This window comes from Phyllostomus hastatus, unplaced genomic scaffold (genome assembly GCF_019186645.2).
Source record: "Phyllostomus hastatus isolate PE091 unplaced genomic scaffold, TTU_PhHast_1.1 phas_contig_152, whole genome shotgun sequence".
Classification (NCBI taxonomy): Eukaryota; Metazoa; Chordata; class Mammalia; order Chiroptera; family Phyllostomidae; genus Phyllostomus; species Phyllostomus hastatus.
In genome coordinates this window covers 15,156,415-15,174,320 of record NW_025333622.1, presented here as the reverse complement: position 1 = coordinate 15,174,320, position 17,906 = coordinate 15,156,415, and the positions used below count along the sequence as shown (strand labels likewise).

The 17,906-nt window shown below is 37.8% G+C and overlaps 1 protein-coding gene across 10 annotated transcripts in view; it reads right to left on the bottom strand.

The window, feature by feature from the left end:
- Positions 1 to 17,906, bottom strand: part of ERC1 (ELKS/RAB6-interacting/CAST family member 1) — a 564,233-nt gene that overhangs the window by 84,195 nt on the left and 462,132 nt on the right. For 7 of the 10 annotated variants that reach the window (XM_045830450.1, XM_045830453.1, XM_045830452.1 and 4 more), the window contains one exon: positions 10,931 to 11,029. In XM_045830450.1, the coding sequence (XP_045686406.1) occupies positions 10,931 to 11,029 (99 nt within the window). Of the gene's footprint in view, positions 1 to 9,420; positions 9,488 to 10,930; positions 11,030 to 17,906 lie in introns of all 10 variants that reach the window. The other 3 variants (XM_045830458.1, XM_045830457.1, XM_045830460.1) reach the window with 1 other exon arrangement.

The window sequence follows — 17,906 nt, the reverse complement described above, 5'->3', positions numbered from 1 at the left end:
CTAAGAAATACACTCATGGATTTGAGAGCACATGTTTCAGAGATTTTTAAAAAATATATTTTATTGATTATGCTATTACAGTTGTCCCATTTCCCCCTTCATTCCCCTCCACCCTGCACACCCCCTCCCACACACATTCCCCCCTTTAGTTCATGTCCATGTGTCATAAGTTCTTTAGCTTCTACATTTCCCATATTATTCTTGCCCTCCCTTTGTCTATTTTCTCCCTACCATCTATGCTACTTATTCTCTGTACCTTTTCCCCCTCTCCTCCTCCCACTCCCCTCTTGCTATTCCTTCATTTCTGTGGTTCTGTTCCTGTTCTAGTTGTTTGTTTAGTTTGTTTTTTGTTTTTGTTTTAAGTGTGGTTATTAATAATTGTGAGTTTGCTGTCATTTTACTGTACATGTTTTTTTTATCTCCTTTTCTTAGATAAGTCCCTTTAACATTTCTTATAATAAGGGCTTGGTGATGATGAACTCCTTTAATTTGACCTTATCTGAGAAGCACTTTATCTGCCCTTCCATTCTAAATAAAAGCTTTGCTGGATAGAGCAATCTTGGATGTAGGTTCTTGCCTTTCATGACTTGGAATACTTCTTTCTAGCCCCTTCTTGCCTGCAAGGTCTCTTTTGAGAAATCAGCTGACAGTCTGATGGGAGCTCCTTTGTAGGTTATTGTCTCTCCTTATTTCTTGCTGCTTCTAGGATTCTCTTCTTCATTTTTACCTTGGGTAATGTAATTATGATGTGCCTTGGTGTGTTCCTCCTTGGGTCCAACTTCTTTGGGACTCTCTGAGCTTCTTGGATTTCCTGGAAGTCTATTTCCTTTGCCAGACTGAGGAAGTTCTCCTTCTTTATTTGTTCAAATAACTTTTCCACTTGTTGCTCTTCGTCTTCTCCTTCTGGTACCCCTATAATTGGGATGTTGGAATGTTTAAGGATGTCCCGGAGATTCCTAAGCCTCTCCTCATTTTTTAAAATTCTTGTTTCTTCATTCTTTTCTGTGTGGTTGTTTCTTTCTTCCTTCTGGTCCACTGCATTGATTTGAGTCCCAGTTTTCTTCCCATCACTATTGGTTCCCTATGCATTTTCCTTCATTTCACTTAGCATAGCCTTCATTTTTTCATCTAATTTGTGACCAACATCAACCAATTCTGTGAACATCCTGATCACCAGTGCTTTGAACTGTGCACCTGATAGGTTGGCTATCTCTTGGTTGCTTAGTTGTATTTGCTGTGGAGCTTTGATCTGTTCTTCTGTTTGGGACATCTTTTTTTTTAGTCTTGATGTACTTGTTATGTAGTAAGGGGTGGAGCCTTAGGTGTTCACCAGAGTGGGGCAACCCACATGGCTGCGTTGTGACACTGTATGTGGGGGCAGGGTCCAAGAGGGAACTATGGCGCTTTCTCCGCTCTCTGTCAGGTCAGTCCCTTCTGCCACTTCCCCAAAGTAAACCGGGCCCTTCTGGTGCTGAATCCCATGTGGGTGGGCTTGTGCACATTCTAGGACCCTGTGGGTCTCTCCAGCAAACTCTCCTGTGAGGCTGGGAGTCTCTCACTGCACCTCAACCCCCACAGGTGTTTTCAATAGTGCTCTGAGGCTCTATTTCTGGCCACTGGGACCCTGGGACAGCCTGGTTAGCCAGCTGCCTTGTTAGCAGTGCTTCCCTTCACAGTCGCCACCTTGCTGGATCTGCCTGTTGCCACCCAGTGCCCGGGATCTGCTAGGGTCCACATGCTGCAGTCTTGTGAGCCTGGGATGCCTTACTTGCCTGGTGCCACCGCTTTTTATGCTATGACCCCTCTCCGCCCGGCCACCGGACTCCACCCTTCCTACCGGTCTGGATGAATGTGTCTATTTTAAATTCTTGGTTGTCTAACTTCCATATAGTTCAATTTCCTGTCATTTCTGGTTGTTATTTTGTTTCTAAATTGTTGTTGTCCTTATTTTGGTTGTACAAAAAGGTATGGTGTGTCTACCTATGCCTCCATCTTGGCTGGAAGTCCCCAGAAATGTTTAAAACACTATAATTTTCCGTCTAAAATAAATTGAGTCACAGGACAATGTCACCTTAAATTATTCAGCAGAAACTACAAAAATGTAGGGTGTTTCTGTGGCAAATCATACTTAAGAGAAAGGTCTCTTCCAATCACTTACAACTTACTTAGGTGGCCTAAGAGGTCTCTGCCTCCACAGACCTCATGTAATCACTGAGCCTGTCAAGAATCCCTTAGAATCACAGTGCAGAGGTGGTGGCTCCTGCTTCCTTCTGTTGCCTGAAAATCATCTTCAGGTCTGAAGAAAAAGTCACCTGCCACTATGGGGTACTGCTTAGAGGTAATTAGGTCTGACAACATTTGGGGATAACCTACTATGCCATGACACATTGGAGTGGTATCTATCTACATTGCTACTTAGGCAGTATTGATGAATGTGGCAGTTAAAAAAATACTTTTATTTTTTTGGACCTGCATATTTATCTGTTTTGGAATGCAGTTGTTTCCTTCTTGAGTTTCAAATATAAGACTATTGTAGTCATATCACACACACACACAGGCTCTCTCTGGGCTTTTAAAAGAAAGAGTAGGTGAAAGAGTGTTTGAGATACTTCTGGGCTGGTGACCAGTGGTCAAAGAAATCCTAGTTTGTGAATAAAATATGTAAATTTACTTGGAATGCCCCTATGTTCTACTTCCTGGGGGCATAAGTATCCAAGTGGGCCAGGAGGGCAAAGGCAGCCATGGCAAAGCAATCACATTAGTCATAATGCTTCTAAAACACAAAAGTGTTTTTATAAGAAAAAAGTGATCCTTTTCAAACTCTTAAAAAAAAAAAAACAGATGAGAAGGGAATGCTTCCAAATCATTTTATAAGGCAAGTATTACCCTGATACAAAAACCATACAAGGATGCCACAAGAAAATTACAGGCCTTTATCCTTAATGAATATATATAAGCAAACCAAATTCAACAATACAGTATAAGGATCATACATCATGATCAAGTAGGATTAACACCCACAAATCTGTCAATGTGATACACCACATCATAAAAATAAAAGATAAAAATATATGATCATTTCAATAGATGCTGAAAACACACCTGACAAAATTCAACATCCATTAAGATGAAATCTCTCCATAAAGTAGGTATAGAGGGAACATACCACAACATAATAAAGGCCATATATGATAAGCCCACAGCTAACAACTGTGAAAAGCTGAAAGTTTTTCCTGCTAAGATCAGGAACAAGACAAGGATGCCCACTCTTGCCACTTTTATTCAACACAATATTAGCCTAGCTGGAGCAATTAGGCAAGAAGAAGAAATAAAAATCATATACATTGTCAAGGAAGAAGTAAAAATATCACTATTTGCAGAAAATCTGTTGCATTTCTATCCACTAATAATGAACTATCAGAAACAAATGAAGAAAATCCCATTTAAGATTATATCAAAAGGAATAAAATACCTAGAAAAACATTTAACCAAGTCATAACTCAATAAAAGAAATTGAAAAGGACACAAAAATGGAAAGATATTTCATGCTCACAGATTACAAAAATTAATATTGTTAAAATGTCCACACTACCCAGAGCAATCTTCAGATCAAATGCCATCCTTATCAAAATTCTAAGGGCATTTTTAACAGAAACAGAACAAAGAACCCCCCTACAATTTGTATGGAACCATAAAAGACCCCGAAGAGCCAAAGCAATCTTGAAAAAAAACTGAGCTGGCGGCATCATGTTCCCTGATTTTAAATTTTGGATTGGCTGAAAAGACCGTTTAGTTTTTCTGTAAAAGAAAAGACACAGTTTTCATTTTCACCAATAACTATTGATTTGGATATTTTGAGTATGTCAGCTATCTCCCCTGTGGTAGAATACTGATTGTTCTCAATCTCTCGATTTGACTGCTATTAATTTCAACTGGTCTACCTGACCTGGAGCATTGTCCAGCAAAAAATCAGTGTGAAACTTTGCAAACCACTTTTGACACATTTGATCAGTTGCAGCACCTTCTCCATACACTGCATAAATCTTTTTCTTTTGTGTTTCACTTGTGTTTTTACCTTTTTTGAAAAAATAATGCATGATATGCTGGAAATGTCACATATTTTCTTCCATCTTCAATATTAAAATGGCTACACAAAAATTCCCCAATTTTGATAAGTTGTTCTTAAATGCACACTAATATGACAGCTGTCACAATACAACCTAACAAAATTGTTTTGAATGAGGACAACTAAGTGCTATTAGAGCCATCGTATGGAAAAAACCAAATGAACTTTTTGGCCAATCCAATATATTATAAAGTAACAGGAATTAAAACAATATAGTACTGGCATTAAAAGCAGACACAGAGAGAAGCAGAACAGGGGGCCCAGAAATAAGCACACACAAATATGGTCAATTAATTTATGACAAATGAGCCAAGACTATAGGATGTGGACAGAAAAGTTGCTTCAATAAACAGTGTTGGAAAAACTGGACAGCCACATGTGAAAGAATGAAAATGGAACAATATCTTATACCATACACAAAAAATTAACTTAAAATGGGTTAAATACTTAAATGTAAAACATAAAATCTTAAAATTCCTAGAAAAAAACATAGGTGGTAAGCTCCCTGACATACTTCTTGGCAATAATTTTTGAACTGACAATTTTTAATTGACATTGAAAACAAAGGCAACAGAAGCAAAAGTGAACAGTAAATCTACATTAAACTAAAAAGCTTTTGCACAGCAAAGGAAACTACCAACAAAATGAAAATGTAACCTACCAAATGGCAGAAAATATTCTCAAATCATTTATAAGATAAGTGTTTATATCCAAAATATATAAAGAACTCATACAATTCAACAGGCAAAAATTTCAAACTACCTGACTTAAAAATAGACTGATGATCTGAACAGACATTTTTCTAAAGAAGACATACAGATGGACAACAGGTACATGAAAAGATTCTCTAATCACTAATCATCAGGGAAATGTAAGTCAAAACCACAGTGAGATTTCGCCTCACGCTGGTAAGACTGGCTATTATCAAAAAGACAAGAAATAAGTGCTGGAGAGGATGTGGTGAGAATGTAAACTGGCGCAGTCACTATAGAAATCAGTATGGAAGCTCCTCAAAAACTTAGAACTACCCTGTGATTCAGGAATTCCACTTGCATTTGTCTGTAGAAGATGAAAACACTAAATCAAAAAGATATATGTATCCCTATGTTCATCTCAGCATTATTTAAAATAGCCATGGAAACAGCCTAAGTGTCCGTTTGATGGACAAATGGCAAAAGAAATTCTGATACAGCCCTGGCTGGTGTGGCTCAGTAGATTGAGTGCTGGCCTGTGAACCAAGGGTCACTGGTTTGATTCCTAGTCAGGGCACATGCCTGGGTTGCAGGCTGGGTCCTTGGTGGGGGTGCATGAGAGGCAACCACCCATTGATGTTTTTCCCTCTCTTCCTCCCTTTCTTCCTCTCTCTCTAAAAATAAAGAAACTAAAATCTAAAAAAAAAAAAAGAAAAGAAATTCTGATATATATATACCTATATATTATATGTATTCTATTATATATATACATATATACAATGTCTACATACATAATGGAATATTATTCAGTCATAAAAAATGAAATTTTGCCATTTGTGACAACATCAATGGACCTTGAGGACATAACACTAAGTTAAATAGATCAGAAAGAAAGACAAATGCCAGATGATCCCTGAGCCCCGGCCTGGTGGCTCAGCTGGTTGAGTGTTGTCCCGTACACCAACAAGATTGTGGGTTTGGCCCCTGGTTGGGGCATGCATGAGAGGCAACCGAGCAATGTTCCTCTCTCACATCAATGTCTCTCTCCCTCTCTTCCTCCCTCCCCACTCTCTAAAACCAATAAGCTTGTCCTCAAGTGAGGATTAAAAAACCCCTAAACAAACAACCACCTTCCTAAAAAACACACACACAAAAACAAAAAATCCCAAGCTCATAGATAAAAAGAAAAGCAGACAGGAGGTGGTTAGAGGAAGGAGTGGCAGGTGAGAGAAATGGATGAGCTGGTTTTGGTTTTCATAAAAAAATAATTAAATAAATTGAATAATAATAAACAGGAGAACATAACAGAATTATTGTATTTTATACTCTAAAAGGGTATTAGTAATGGCTATTATCAAAAAGAGAACAGTGTTGCTGAGGATGAGGAGAAGGGAACCTTTGAGCACTATTCGTAGAAATGTAAACCGATGTAGCCACTATAGAAAACAGGTTCCTCCAAAAATTAAAAATAGAACTACCAAACAATTCATCAATTCCACTTTTAGGTATATATCAAAAGGGAAAAAAATCACTATCTCAAAAAGACAGCTGCATCCCTACATTCACTACAGCATTATTTATAACAGCCAGACATAAAAACAACCTAAGTGTCCACTGATGGATGAATAGATAAGAAAATGTGGTACTTTTATACAATGGAATATTAATACCACAAAAACGAAGTAAATATTGCCACTTGTGACTGCAGTGAGGGACCTTGAAGGTATTAAGCCTAGTGAAGCCAGTGAGACAGAGAAAGAGAAATACTGAATGATCGAACTTATATGTGGAAATTAAAAGCTGAATTCATAGATATAGAAAGCAAATGGATGGTTGCTGGAGGAGGAGGTTGGTGAGATGAATGAAAGGAACAAAGGGTGAAAATTTCCAGTTATGAGGCAAATTAAGTCCTGGAGATGTAATGACAGCATGGTGACTAAATTAACAAAAAATTATAACTATGTAAGGTTATGGATTTTAACTAATTGTGGCAATCATTCGGCAATATATACAATATACCAAAACATTATGCTGTATACCTAAAGCTAATACAATGTTATAAGTCAATTACCTCTGAATAAAACAGGGGTATGGGGTGTTGTTATGTAGAGAAAGAGCTCTGGTTTAAATAAATATCAGGAGAGCAGTTTAAATGGAGCCAAAGTTAATTAAGACATACATTTATAAATTTGTCCTTCAGGGACATAAATTTGTCCATGACATACTCCAACTCTTTTATTACCTCTCCATTAAAACTATCTTACATTGTATGTACAATCAGATTATTATTTTTCTTCATATCTAACCTAGAGTGCCTACTCACAATGTCATTATAAAGTTATTTTTCTTGTCATTCCTTCAATATTAAATATCAGAAGGCTAGGACCCATGCACAGTTAATCTGGGAGGTAACTAACTTCCTAAAGTACTTTTGTATCCATAGCATCTCATCCTCTATGAGACTTTCAAAATATGAGTATTAAAAAGAAACACAAATTTTATATATAAAGGAAACAATCATATTGTCTGGCAATTTGCCACTCCTATAATACCAGAAAGTCAATATTCAATAAATACTCATTAGATGCCTATTACTGTATTTTGCCATGTATAATGTGCACTTTTTTGCCAAAATTTTTGAGGGAAAAATAAGGACGTCCACTTACATGGTATAATGATTACATACTATGGGTATAATGGGTATAATAATCCCATGAATAATGCACACAAAAACATGGGTAGGTATTACACATGGCAAAATACAGGGTATTTGCCTGAGAACACTTAAAGTGACCTGCACTGTCACTTTATACTGCTCCTGGTGATGTAAGACTAATAAAGTAGATTTCCAGACAAAGAATATTCCCAGAAATAGAGGGATATTTTGTAACAAAGGTCAGTTTATCAGGAGTACACAATAATCATAAATGGGTATGCAAATAATAACAGAGCTTCAAAATACAGAAAGCAAAAATTGACAGAATTCAAAAGACAAGCAGAAAAATTTCAATTAAACTTGAAGATTAACACTTCTCTCTCAGCAATGAACAGATTGGATCCCTCTACCTGAACCACAAATTTTTTTTAGTTAAGCCATGGAAGACCTGAACTCTATCAAGCACCAGGACCTTATTGATATTTATACAACACTATATACAATAATTAAAGAATACTGTTCCCTTCAAGAGCACATGGCATGTTCACTAGATGGACCATGTGCAACTAAAATATAATCCTGTTCATGTTCACATATGTGGGGGAGGTGCTTCCTGCTAAGGCATGCTGAGAACTTTGTATGTTCTGCTAAAATAGACCAGGCAGGTTCATTTAGAAGGTAAGTCTGGCGAACAGCATTCAACTACTGCCTGGCCCCACATGCTTCATGATGACAAATACCTACCATGGTAGGATGCAGAATGGGTAAAGAGAATTAGCATACCGATTCTCTCAACTGAAGCTTTGTCTGATATACCACATTCTAACCCATCGAGCTTTTTGATTGGTACTGGGTATTTCACATTCTCAGAATAAAGTAATTTGGAAAGCGTCCCATCTTCACAGTACATGCCCCTTTCCACAACTTACCTCATCATCCTTCTTGGCTGTGTTTGCTAGTGAGAGGTCTACACATGTCCCATCATTTTAAGAAGTATAACACCAAGACACAGACTTTTCAAGGAGAACTGACTTGAAAAGAGTGAGATCACTAATAAGCATGGGCAGTTAATCCAGGGAGTGCAAGGGGCACTAATACATGTGAACTTATTAATCATAATTATTATTTTTTTTCCTAAGAAAAGGATTTCCTTAGTCAAACCTCCAGGGCATCAGATCAAAGGGAGATATTGCCACAGCTGGACTATGTTTTCCAGCCAACTGGCATGGAAAGGAGAATCTAGACAGTGTCCTGGCAACTGTTTAACACAGCAGCAATCTGTAACAGACAGGGAAAGAATTCTGTAGGCTGCCTTTTAAAAAAGTGTTCCTTTACTTCTCCTTATTTTTGAGGACAGTTTGAGAGTGATGTCAAAGCCCCAGGGGATATCCTTGGTAGGCACTCTGGAAGAATTACTGACCTTGTGCGTCATTCAGAGCATTCTTCTATAAATAGAAACAAAAGGTTTTATTTCACAGTGCAGGTTGTCTTTTTAAAAAAGACTACATATTTATATTTAATTATCATAAAAAGTATATCCCAAATCTACTGGTAGAATAGTTGATCAATTTTCTATTTCCAGTTTGATGTAGGTCTCTGTAAACGTTACCAGGACACTGTAAAATCACACTGGATGGAATGCTTTGTTAATAAAATCGCAACAGGAGAGATTTATTTATATGCCCTGGAAGTTCTCCCAAAACGTATTAAAAATTATAAAAGTGACTATTAACACACAAGGAAAAAAAGCCACAAAACCCAAACCCCACTATGTCAGAAGCACAGCAAGACACAAAGGAATCATGTGAAAAGGAGAAGCCAGACAGCACACCAAAAGATTTTATGAATTACAGAAAAACAAGATATGAGAATGATTGTGTAAAATAAAGAAAATTAGAGCAAACAAGCAAAAACTATTTCTGAAGTTAAGGAAAGCCGTTTCTCACCGTTCTGAACAAAATGGCTGCACTAAGACCATCTGATTGGCTATGCCCATATACCCTCCTCCTCATCCTATGGGCGGAGGCAGCAAAGGGAGCAGCGCCCCAGAGCAGCATGGGAATGAAAAAGAGTTGGTTAGTATTTAAAACAAAGACATAAGCATAAGTAGTAGGGGAAAATGGTCTCTAATTTCTTGACTCATTTTGTATTAGAGTCTAATTCCCTAAACTACCAAAATTAGTAATTAGTTTGTCATTACACTCTATGCTTCCTACCTTTCCAAGATGCTGTTTCTATCCCTGGGCTTATCTGGGCAAAATTACCAAGGTGGAGACTTTTCTGTAGTACTTGCCTTTTCTTTAACCTTTCTCCATTTCTGTTTGCCTCCCACAAATACCAGGCATCTATCTTGTATTTATTATTGAAACCTGTTTTGAGGAAAAGATCTAATACCCATATTGTATACACTGGCATAAATTTAATCCTAGGTATCCAGAAGCAAGTGCAGAAAACAAAATGATTTCCTGGGAGAAAAAGACTGCTGACCTCAGGCAGACAGCTCTCTATTTTGCATACACTACAGACTGGCTTGCCTAAGGTTTAGTAAAGGTCATCATACTATGACTATACCTTCTGAATTTTAGAAGAAGAATTGCAGTGTGGGTATTATTGCTGCTTTCATCTGTAATATTTCTTTTTCTCCTAACATCATGGCTATCATTTAGTAGAGATGTTTAGTGAGGGAGTTTCCCTTGACTTTTTGATCATATGGATGTAATTATTTAACTATTTTTTTCCTCCTCAGCTATACATTTTAAGAATGAGTGTGATGAAGATGTTGAAATCTGATTTTGGCAATGGGATATGAGGTAATCTGTTCACCACTCTCTCCCATCCATCATTTTCAACATCTTGGGAGAGTTCCCTTCTTGCAAAAAACTACAGTTATATATGGTTCCCTTCAGACTCATCAGTGCTTCTTTTGCATGGATGAGAAGTTGAAGGCAACAATTTTCCTTGAGAATGACATATACTGGGGGGATCCTCCAAGGAAATGGAGTAAAGAAACTGTGTTTCAATTTTCATGTTTAATAGGTGATGAGCAGAGACTCTGAAATCTGCAGTTACAGAACAGTTACTTCTACCCAGAGCTGTGCCACACTGAGCTCACAAGACTCTTATTTTTCTAATAAGGCATTATTTCTTTATTGAGAAAAGCAGGACAGTTACAAATTAGTATGTATCTCTGCAAAGATTAAGATTTTTTTCTCAATCTAATTTAAAAATTCTTTATGGTCCTCAAATCTTTTGAATAACTCCTCTTAAAACATTCAGCACAATCCATCACCTTCCTATACAGAACTTGAATTTGTTTAAAAAATATGAAGGAATTTTCAGAAACTTATTATTTTTATTTTTCTAACTTATACCCAAGAATTTGTAGCATGACAGTACAAAATACATCAAAATAAGAGCATGATGGTTTTTTTATAACACATTCAAGAGCACACTTACCTGGTCTGGGGAGGGTTTATGATTGCTCTGACTGGAATGGGAGGATCTGAAGTGATCATCCTCATAGTTGTCGGCCATAAGCTTCATTCGATTTTGGGTCTAAGAAGAAATGATTCATACAGTTAAATTTAGATTAAAATTCTATGACACTGCAAAGTAATAAATACCTTAAGAATGTCATAAGGAAGGATAAAACTAATCCTGTCTGAAATAAAATAAACAGGATTTCTGAGGATATTGGGCAAAAAAAAAAAAGTTTAGGCACAACTATGAATTGAATTGTGTCCCTTCAAAATTCATTTTGGAGCCCTCTCCCCATGTGACTGTAGATGGAGGTAGTCTTTTGGAGATATTTAAGGTTAAATGAGGTCACTGGGGGAGTCCCTAAGACAGGAGGACTGTGGCCTTGTAAGGCCCCCGTTTTTTTTCTCTGCCATGTGAGGACACAGTAAGAAGGCGTCTTCTCCAAGCCCAGAGACGGCTCTCATATCAGGAACTGAATCAGCTGCCACCTTGATCTTGGACTTCCCGGCCTCCAGAATTGTGAGAAAATAAGTTTCTGTAGTGTAAGCCACTAACTCCGATATTTTGTTATGGCAGCCTGAGCAAACTAAGACAGGCACCTAAACTGGTACAGGAATTTAAGTGGAGAGGAGGAATAATCTCAAATTAAGCACTTTAAGCACTGCTTGTTTTCATTTATTTATTTTTTTTAAGTAAAGACTGGATTACACTATACATAGGATAGGACTCTGTAACTTTTTTCACTTCATGATATACAAACCCATCTTTCCATGTTCTGTAAGAACTACTCATCCTTTTTAACAACTATTCCATTTAAGGGGGAAGTTATATAACATACAGATCATAAATATTAGGAAAAAAGTTATCTATAAACGAAGTGATTACATACCTAGAACATCTTAGATGATCAAGTGAAAAACTAGCACAACATATAATAAGTTCAATAATGTGGTCATGTAACAGTGGGGAATTGCAGCAGTGGGAAATGGTAACCCACCCATTTTTTGACATTGTTTCTGTAAATGCTGATTCTAATATGCAGCTTACAGATGGACACCATGCTTGTGTAAGAATCCTAGGAATTAACTTCAAAATATACAAACTCTGACCTTCAGGCATCCCAGCTCTGGGAGATTTGCTGACCTCCAAACTTACGGCCAGGATGATGTGAAGCCATGATAAACTCAACCAGGATGACACACACTGGACCATCACTTGCCTTATCAGTATGTACTGTGCTACTCTGCACATAGGGAACTCCTCAACTCCTCCCTTTGATCTCTCTGTTCTGTTCCCCTCTCCCTCCTTATGAAAACCTCTGCCTCCACTGAGAGGTGGGGATGGGCTTTGAGACAAGAGTCCCTCATCTTCCAGGCTGCTGGCACCTGAATAAACCATGCTGCTCAAAATCTGCCTCTTGAGTATTGGCTTTCAAAGTGGCAGACAGCTGGACTTGCATTCGGTTACAATCAGACAGAAGGTACATATGTAACATTCAGTACTTATCTTCAAACCACAAATAAACAATCCTCTTCTTCAACCCTAGACTAAAAGAGAATTATTACCATTACTTTCTTTTCTCAAATGAAAGAGGACTGAACTGGTGATTCTATGTGATTGGTTAACTTAGGCCCTGAATACATGGGAGAAAAATATATATGTAGGATACCCCAATACCCTGGAATTAATCTATAAAAAATTGTGTGTTAACATATTTAAACTTCAGTCACCTTCAAAGTAACTCTCCACTTGATGCAATACATCTATCAAGACGTTTTCCCCACTACTCAAAACAGTCTTTAAACTGGTCAATTTTGATGCCTTTTAGTGCTTCTGCCATTTTTTTTGTTTCACCTCTTCCATGTTGGCAAAACATTTCCCTTTGAGGATTTTTTCTTTTAAATATATTTTATTAATTATGCTATTACAGTTGTCCCATTTCCCCCCTTCCTTCCCCTCCACCCTGCACACCCCCTACCACTCACATTCCCCCCCTTTAGTTCATGTCCATGTATCATACTTGTAAGTTCTTTAGCTTCTACATTTCCCCCTATCTATTATCTCCCCCTATCTATTATCTTTCTACTGTCTATGCTACCTATTCTCTGTACCCTTTCCTCCTCTCTCTTCCTCCCACTCCCCTGTTGCTAATCCTCCATGTGATCTCCATTTCTGTGGTTCTGTTCCTCTTCTAGTTGTTTGCTTAGTTTGTTTCTGTTTTTGTTTTAGGTGTGGTTGTTAATAACTGTGAGTTTGCTGACTTTTTACTATTTTTTATCTTCTTTTCTTAGACACATCCCTTTAACATTTCATATAATGAGAGCTTGGTGATGATGAACTCCTTTAACTTGACCTTATCTGAGAAGCACTTTATCTGCCCTCCCATTTTAAATGAAAGCTTTGCTGGATAGTGCAATCTGGGATGTAGGTCCTTGCCTTTCATGACTTGGCATACTTCTTTCCAGCCCCTTCTTGCCTGCAAGGTCTCTTTGGAGAAATCAGCTGACAGTCTTATGGGAACTCCTTTGTAGGTAACTGTCTCCTTTTCTCTTGCTGCGTCTAGGATTCTCTCCCTCATTTTAATCTTGGGTAATGTAATTATGATGTGCCTTGGTGTGTTCCTCCTTGGGTTCAACTTCTTTGGGACTCTCTGAGCTTCCTGGACTTCCTGGAAGTCTATTTCCTTTGCCAACTTGGGGAAGTTCTCCCTCATTATCTGTTCAAATAACTTTTCCACTTGTTGCTTTTGCTCTTCTCCTTCTGGTACCAGTATAATTTGGATGTTGGAACATTTAAAGATGTCCTGGAGGATAATAAACCTCTCCTCGTTTTCTTGAATTCTTATTTCTTCATTCTTTTCTGATTAGATGTTTTTTTCTTCCTTCGGGTCCACTGCATTGAGTCCCAGTTTTCTTTCCATCACTATTGGTTCCCTATGCATTTTCCTTCATTTCACATAGTGTAACCTTCATTTTTTCATCTAATTTGTGACCAATATCAACCAATTCTGTGTGCATCCTGATTACCAGTGCTTTGAACTGTGCATCTGATAGGTTGGCTATCTCTTGGTCACTTAAAAGTACTGGCTATGCAGCTTTGATTTGTTCTTCTGTTTGAGCCTTTTTGGTCTGGTTGCGCTTGTTACTTGGTTAGAGGTGGAGCCTTAGGTGGTCACCAGGGCAGCGAAACCCACAGAACTGGGTTGTGACGTTGTATGTGGGGGTGGGGTCAGAGAGGGAACAATGGCACTTGTTCTGTTCTCTGTTGGATTTCAGTCCCCTCTGTCACTTCCCACAAGCAAATTGGGCTCTTCCGGTGCTTGTTTCCAGGTGGGTGGGTTTGTGTACGTTCTACGACCCTGTGGTTTTCTCCAAGGAACTCTCCTGTGAGGCTGGGAGTCTCTCCGGCATCTCAACCTCCAAAGGTGTTTTCAATCAGTGCTTTTAGGCTTTATTTCCCACGCTGGGACCCTGGGTTGTGCAGTCTGTCTCGCTGCTGTTTTCACCTGGTTTATCTGTGCTCGTATGTGTGACTGTCGACAGTCAGCTGCCTTGCTCGCCTCACCAGGTCTGCTTGTTGCCTTCTGGTGCCCCTGCCTACGGTCTGCCACTGGGGTCTGCCAGCCACCGCTTTTTCTTGCTGGGACCCCTCTCTGCTGGCCGCTGACTCCGCCCCGCTTACCGGTCTGGATGAATGGTTGTCGGGACTTCCGTACAGTTCAATTTTCTGTCTGTTCTGGTTGTTTTTTTTTTTGTTTCTAATTTTTTTTGTCCTTAATTTTGGTTGTGGGAGGAGGCACAGTGTGTCCACCTACGCCTCCATCTTGGCCAGAAGTCAGAATATCCCTTTGAGGACTTTTTTCATTGGGGAAACAAACAAAAAAAAAGTTGCTTGGGTTGAGACTGGGTGATTAGGAGAGGTGGGGCACAGGGGTTCATGCTGTTTTTGGTCAAAAACTGCTGAAAAGTCAGTGGTGGTGTCAGCAAGTCCATTCATAAATCACCCATCATAAAATGGGCAAATGCATTGCGTCTTCAAAAAAACTTCACTGAAGCTGAATGCAGCATCTCATAACAGCACCAGCTGGTGCTGGATATAGACGGGGTCCTAGAACACTCACCTATCAGGGAAGCCTGTACTACAAGGGGCCCACCCTCTAGGAAATAATTCTTTTTTTGGGGGGTCCCCCCTCATATATTTTATATATTATAAATAATTTTACATATAACATTTATATATTAATATATAAATATTACGTATATATGCTCATAAAACATTTTAGAAAACTCACTTTGTAGAGCAAGCAATTCAGAAGAAAATGCAGGATACACCATACATAAAGTCAAACAGCAATATATACTGCATTAATAAATTATTGTCATAAGCTAAAGTTTTAAAAGCATTTAAAAGCATCATAAAATTGTTAGTATCATATGATTTAAAGGTTTCACTGAAGATTACCTGAAAAACAAAAATAAATCACACGTAAATTCCTCTAAGTGGTGATAATCATTGCTGATATTTAGGAGCAGCCATGCAGCCTCTTCCTATGAACATAAACAGTGCCATGCTCTTCTAATTTATTCTATTTCTGCCACAATATAGTGATTTTAAAGTTACTACTTCTTACAGTATATTTTGATATCTGGTAGGACATGCTGTCCTTCCCCTCCACTAATTCTGCTTTAAATTTGATTGGGTACCTTCTACATATTTGCTTTACTAGATGAATTAAAAACATTTTGTCTAGTTCCACAGAAAACTTTACAGAAATTTTTCTTGGGTATTTTTTCATGTAATGAATGATGCCTGGGCAAAGGCTCTGGGGTAAAACTGCCTGAGTCTGAATTCCAGTTCTGCCCCTTATCAGCTATTTAAGTGTGGACACCCTTCTTAAATGCTCTGAGCTTCAGCCATCTCACCTTTAAAACAAACATAACAATACTTTCCTCCCAAAAGACTGTTGTGAGGATTAACCCACTGACCACAAGCATTTAGAAAGCTACCTGGCAAAGACAACACCCAATAAATTTTAGCTATCACCATCCTTATAAACATTTTTGATGTCATTAAATATTATTCTAAAATGTAATTTTAACTGGCTGCATAGTATTCAACTGAATGGATATTTAACGAATCCCATATTGTTGGGCATTTAGTTCTTCATATTTTTACCTAATATATGCACATTTCTACATCAGTTCCTCCCTCGAGTATAAAATGAAAGCAAAGAAAATATGCATCAAAAATGATCTGCCATAACAAATTTGTCTTCTGAGATAACTTACAGTGACCTTGAAGATGGGCAGGATAATTTTTTTTATGTCATGTTGCATTGTGCGACACATGGAAAATCTGCAAAGTAGCTCTTGGAAAAGGAAGGAGGAGAGAGGAAAGGGCAAAGTGCTGTAGCCAGAAAGTGAGCAAAACATCTGCATGTCACGCATTTGATTAGGGAACTTTTCCATGTCAACTTGGATAAGAATGTGCAGTGAAAGGATACTTGGCTAGTTATTTTCTTAGAACATGATGTACTTAATCTTTAATACCTGATAAGTAGTTCAAGTTAAAAAAAACTTAAGAACTAACAAAGCACACACAAATTCCCCTTCAAGGCAGAATGCATCTCAAGTATTTCTTAGGAATGAGTATAAAAGCCTCCCAAAGGAACTGATCACAGCAGACAGATAAGATCAAAGACCACTCATTTGATCCATGTAAGAGAATGAAGAAATAATCATAAGAGCTTCTGCATCTTGAAAAGACATGAAAATTTTCAAAGTTTAGTGTTCCTAGGCCTGGTATTCAGAAACTGTGTGTGAAGCCTGTTCTCTGCACAGTCATCAAGGTGAATACTAAATATCAGATGACTCACAGGGCATTAGGTATTACACAGATTGTATAAATGACTCTGTGCATTTAAGGAGCTCTTGTAATACATTCTTCTTAAGATAAGGTCAACAAAACAAGCAAAAGAAGTAAGTCCTTCATGTTTTACTGACATGAAAGGTACTTTATATCCAAATATTTTCCCTCTTGAACCACTCCATGTGCATGTACAGATAGCTGAAATCCCCTTGTTCCAATGACATAAAAAAATAAGACTCTGAAGGAATGAAAAAAAAAAGGAACTTGCTGAAGTATACTTCTTTAGTTGTAAATGCCTATCTATGTATATAGGTGTAAATATCCTCAAAGAGAAAAAGGAGTTCACTGTTTATTCTGTTTATCTTTTCTTTTCTTCTAAGATTATGACGTTGATGCCCAAAGTGTTAGAGAAACTATATTTCACAGACAAATTCTTAATTAAGCTAAACAACAGTACATGTTAGTATTATAAGGTTTGAAATTTGATCAGAACTATCTAGTTGATCATCAATTTTTGCTTTTTAGGTTTGTGATAGTGCTATTAACTTACCTAAATAAGTTTTAGAAATAATTATATGGTAGGAATGCAGATTAGTGCCACTGTGGAAAGCAATATGAAGATACCTCAAAAACTAAAAAAACGAACCTGCCTTTTGACCCAGCAATCCCACTTCTGGGAATATATCTGAACGAACCCAAAACACTAATACGAAAGAACATAAACACCCCTGTGTTCATTGCAGTGTTATTTACAATCACCAAGATATGGAAGCAGCCTAAGTGTCCATCAATAGATGAGTGGATACAATGGAGACAATTATGGGACATATACACAATGGAATACTACTCAGCTGTATAAAAGAAGGAAGTTTCATCCTTTGCAACTGTATAGATGGACCTCGAGAACATTATACTAAGTGAAACAAGCCTGTCAGAGAAAGACAAATTCCTTATCATTTCACTCATGTGGCATCTAATGAAGAAACTGAACTAACATGCAGAACAGAGACGACTCATAGATGGAGAACAGGATGACAGCTAAGCGGGGTAGGAAGGTTACAGGGTGGAGGGACTGAGCAAAAAG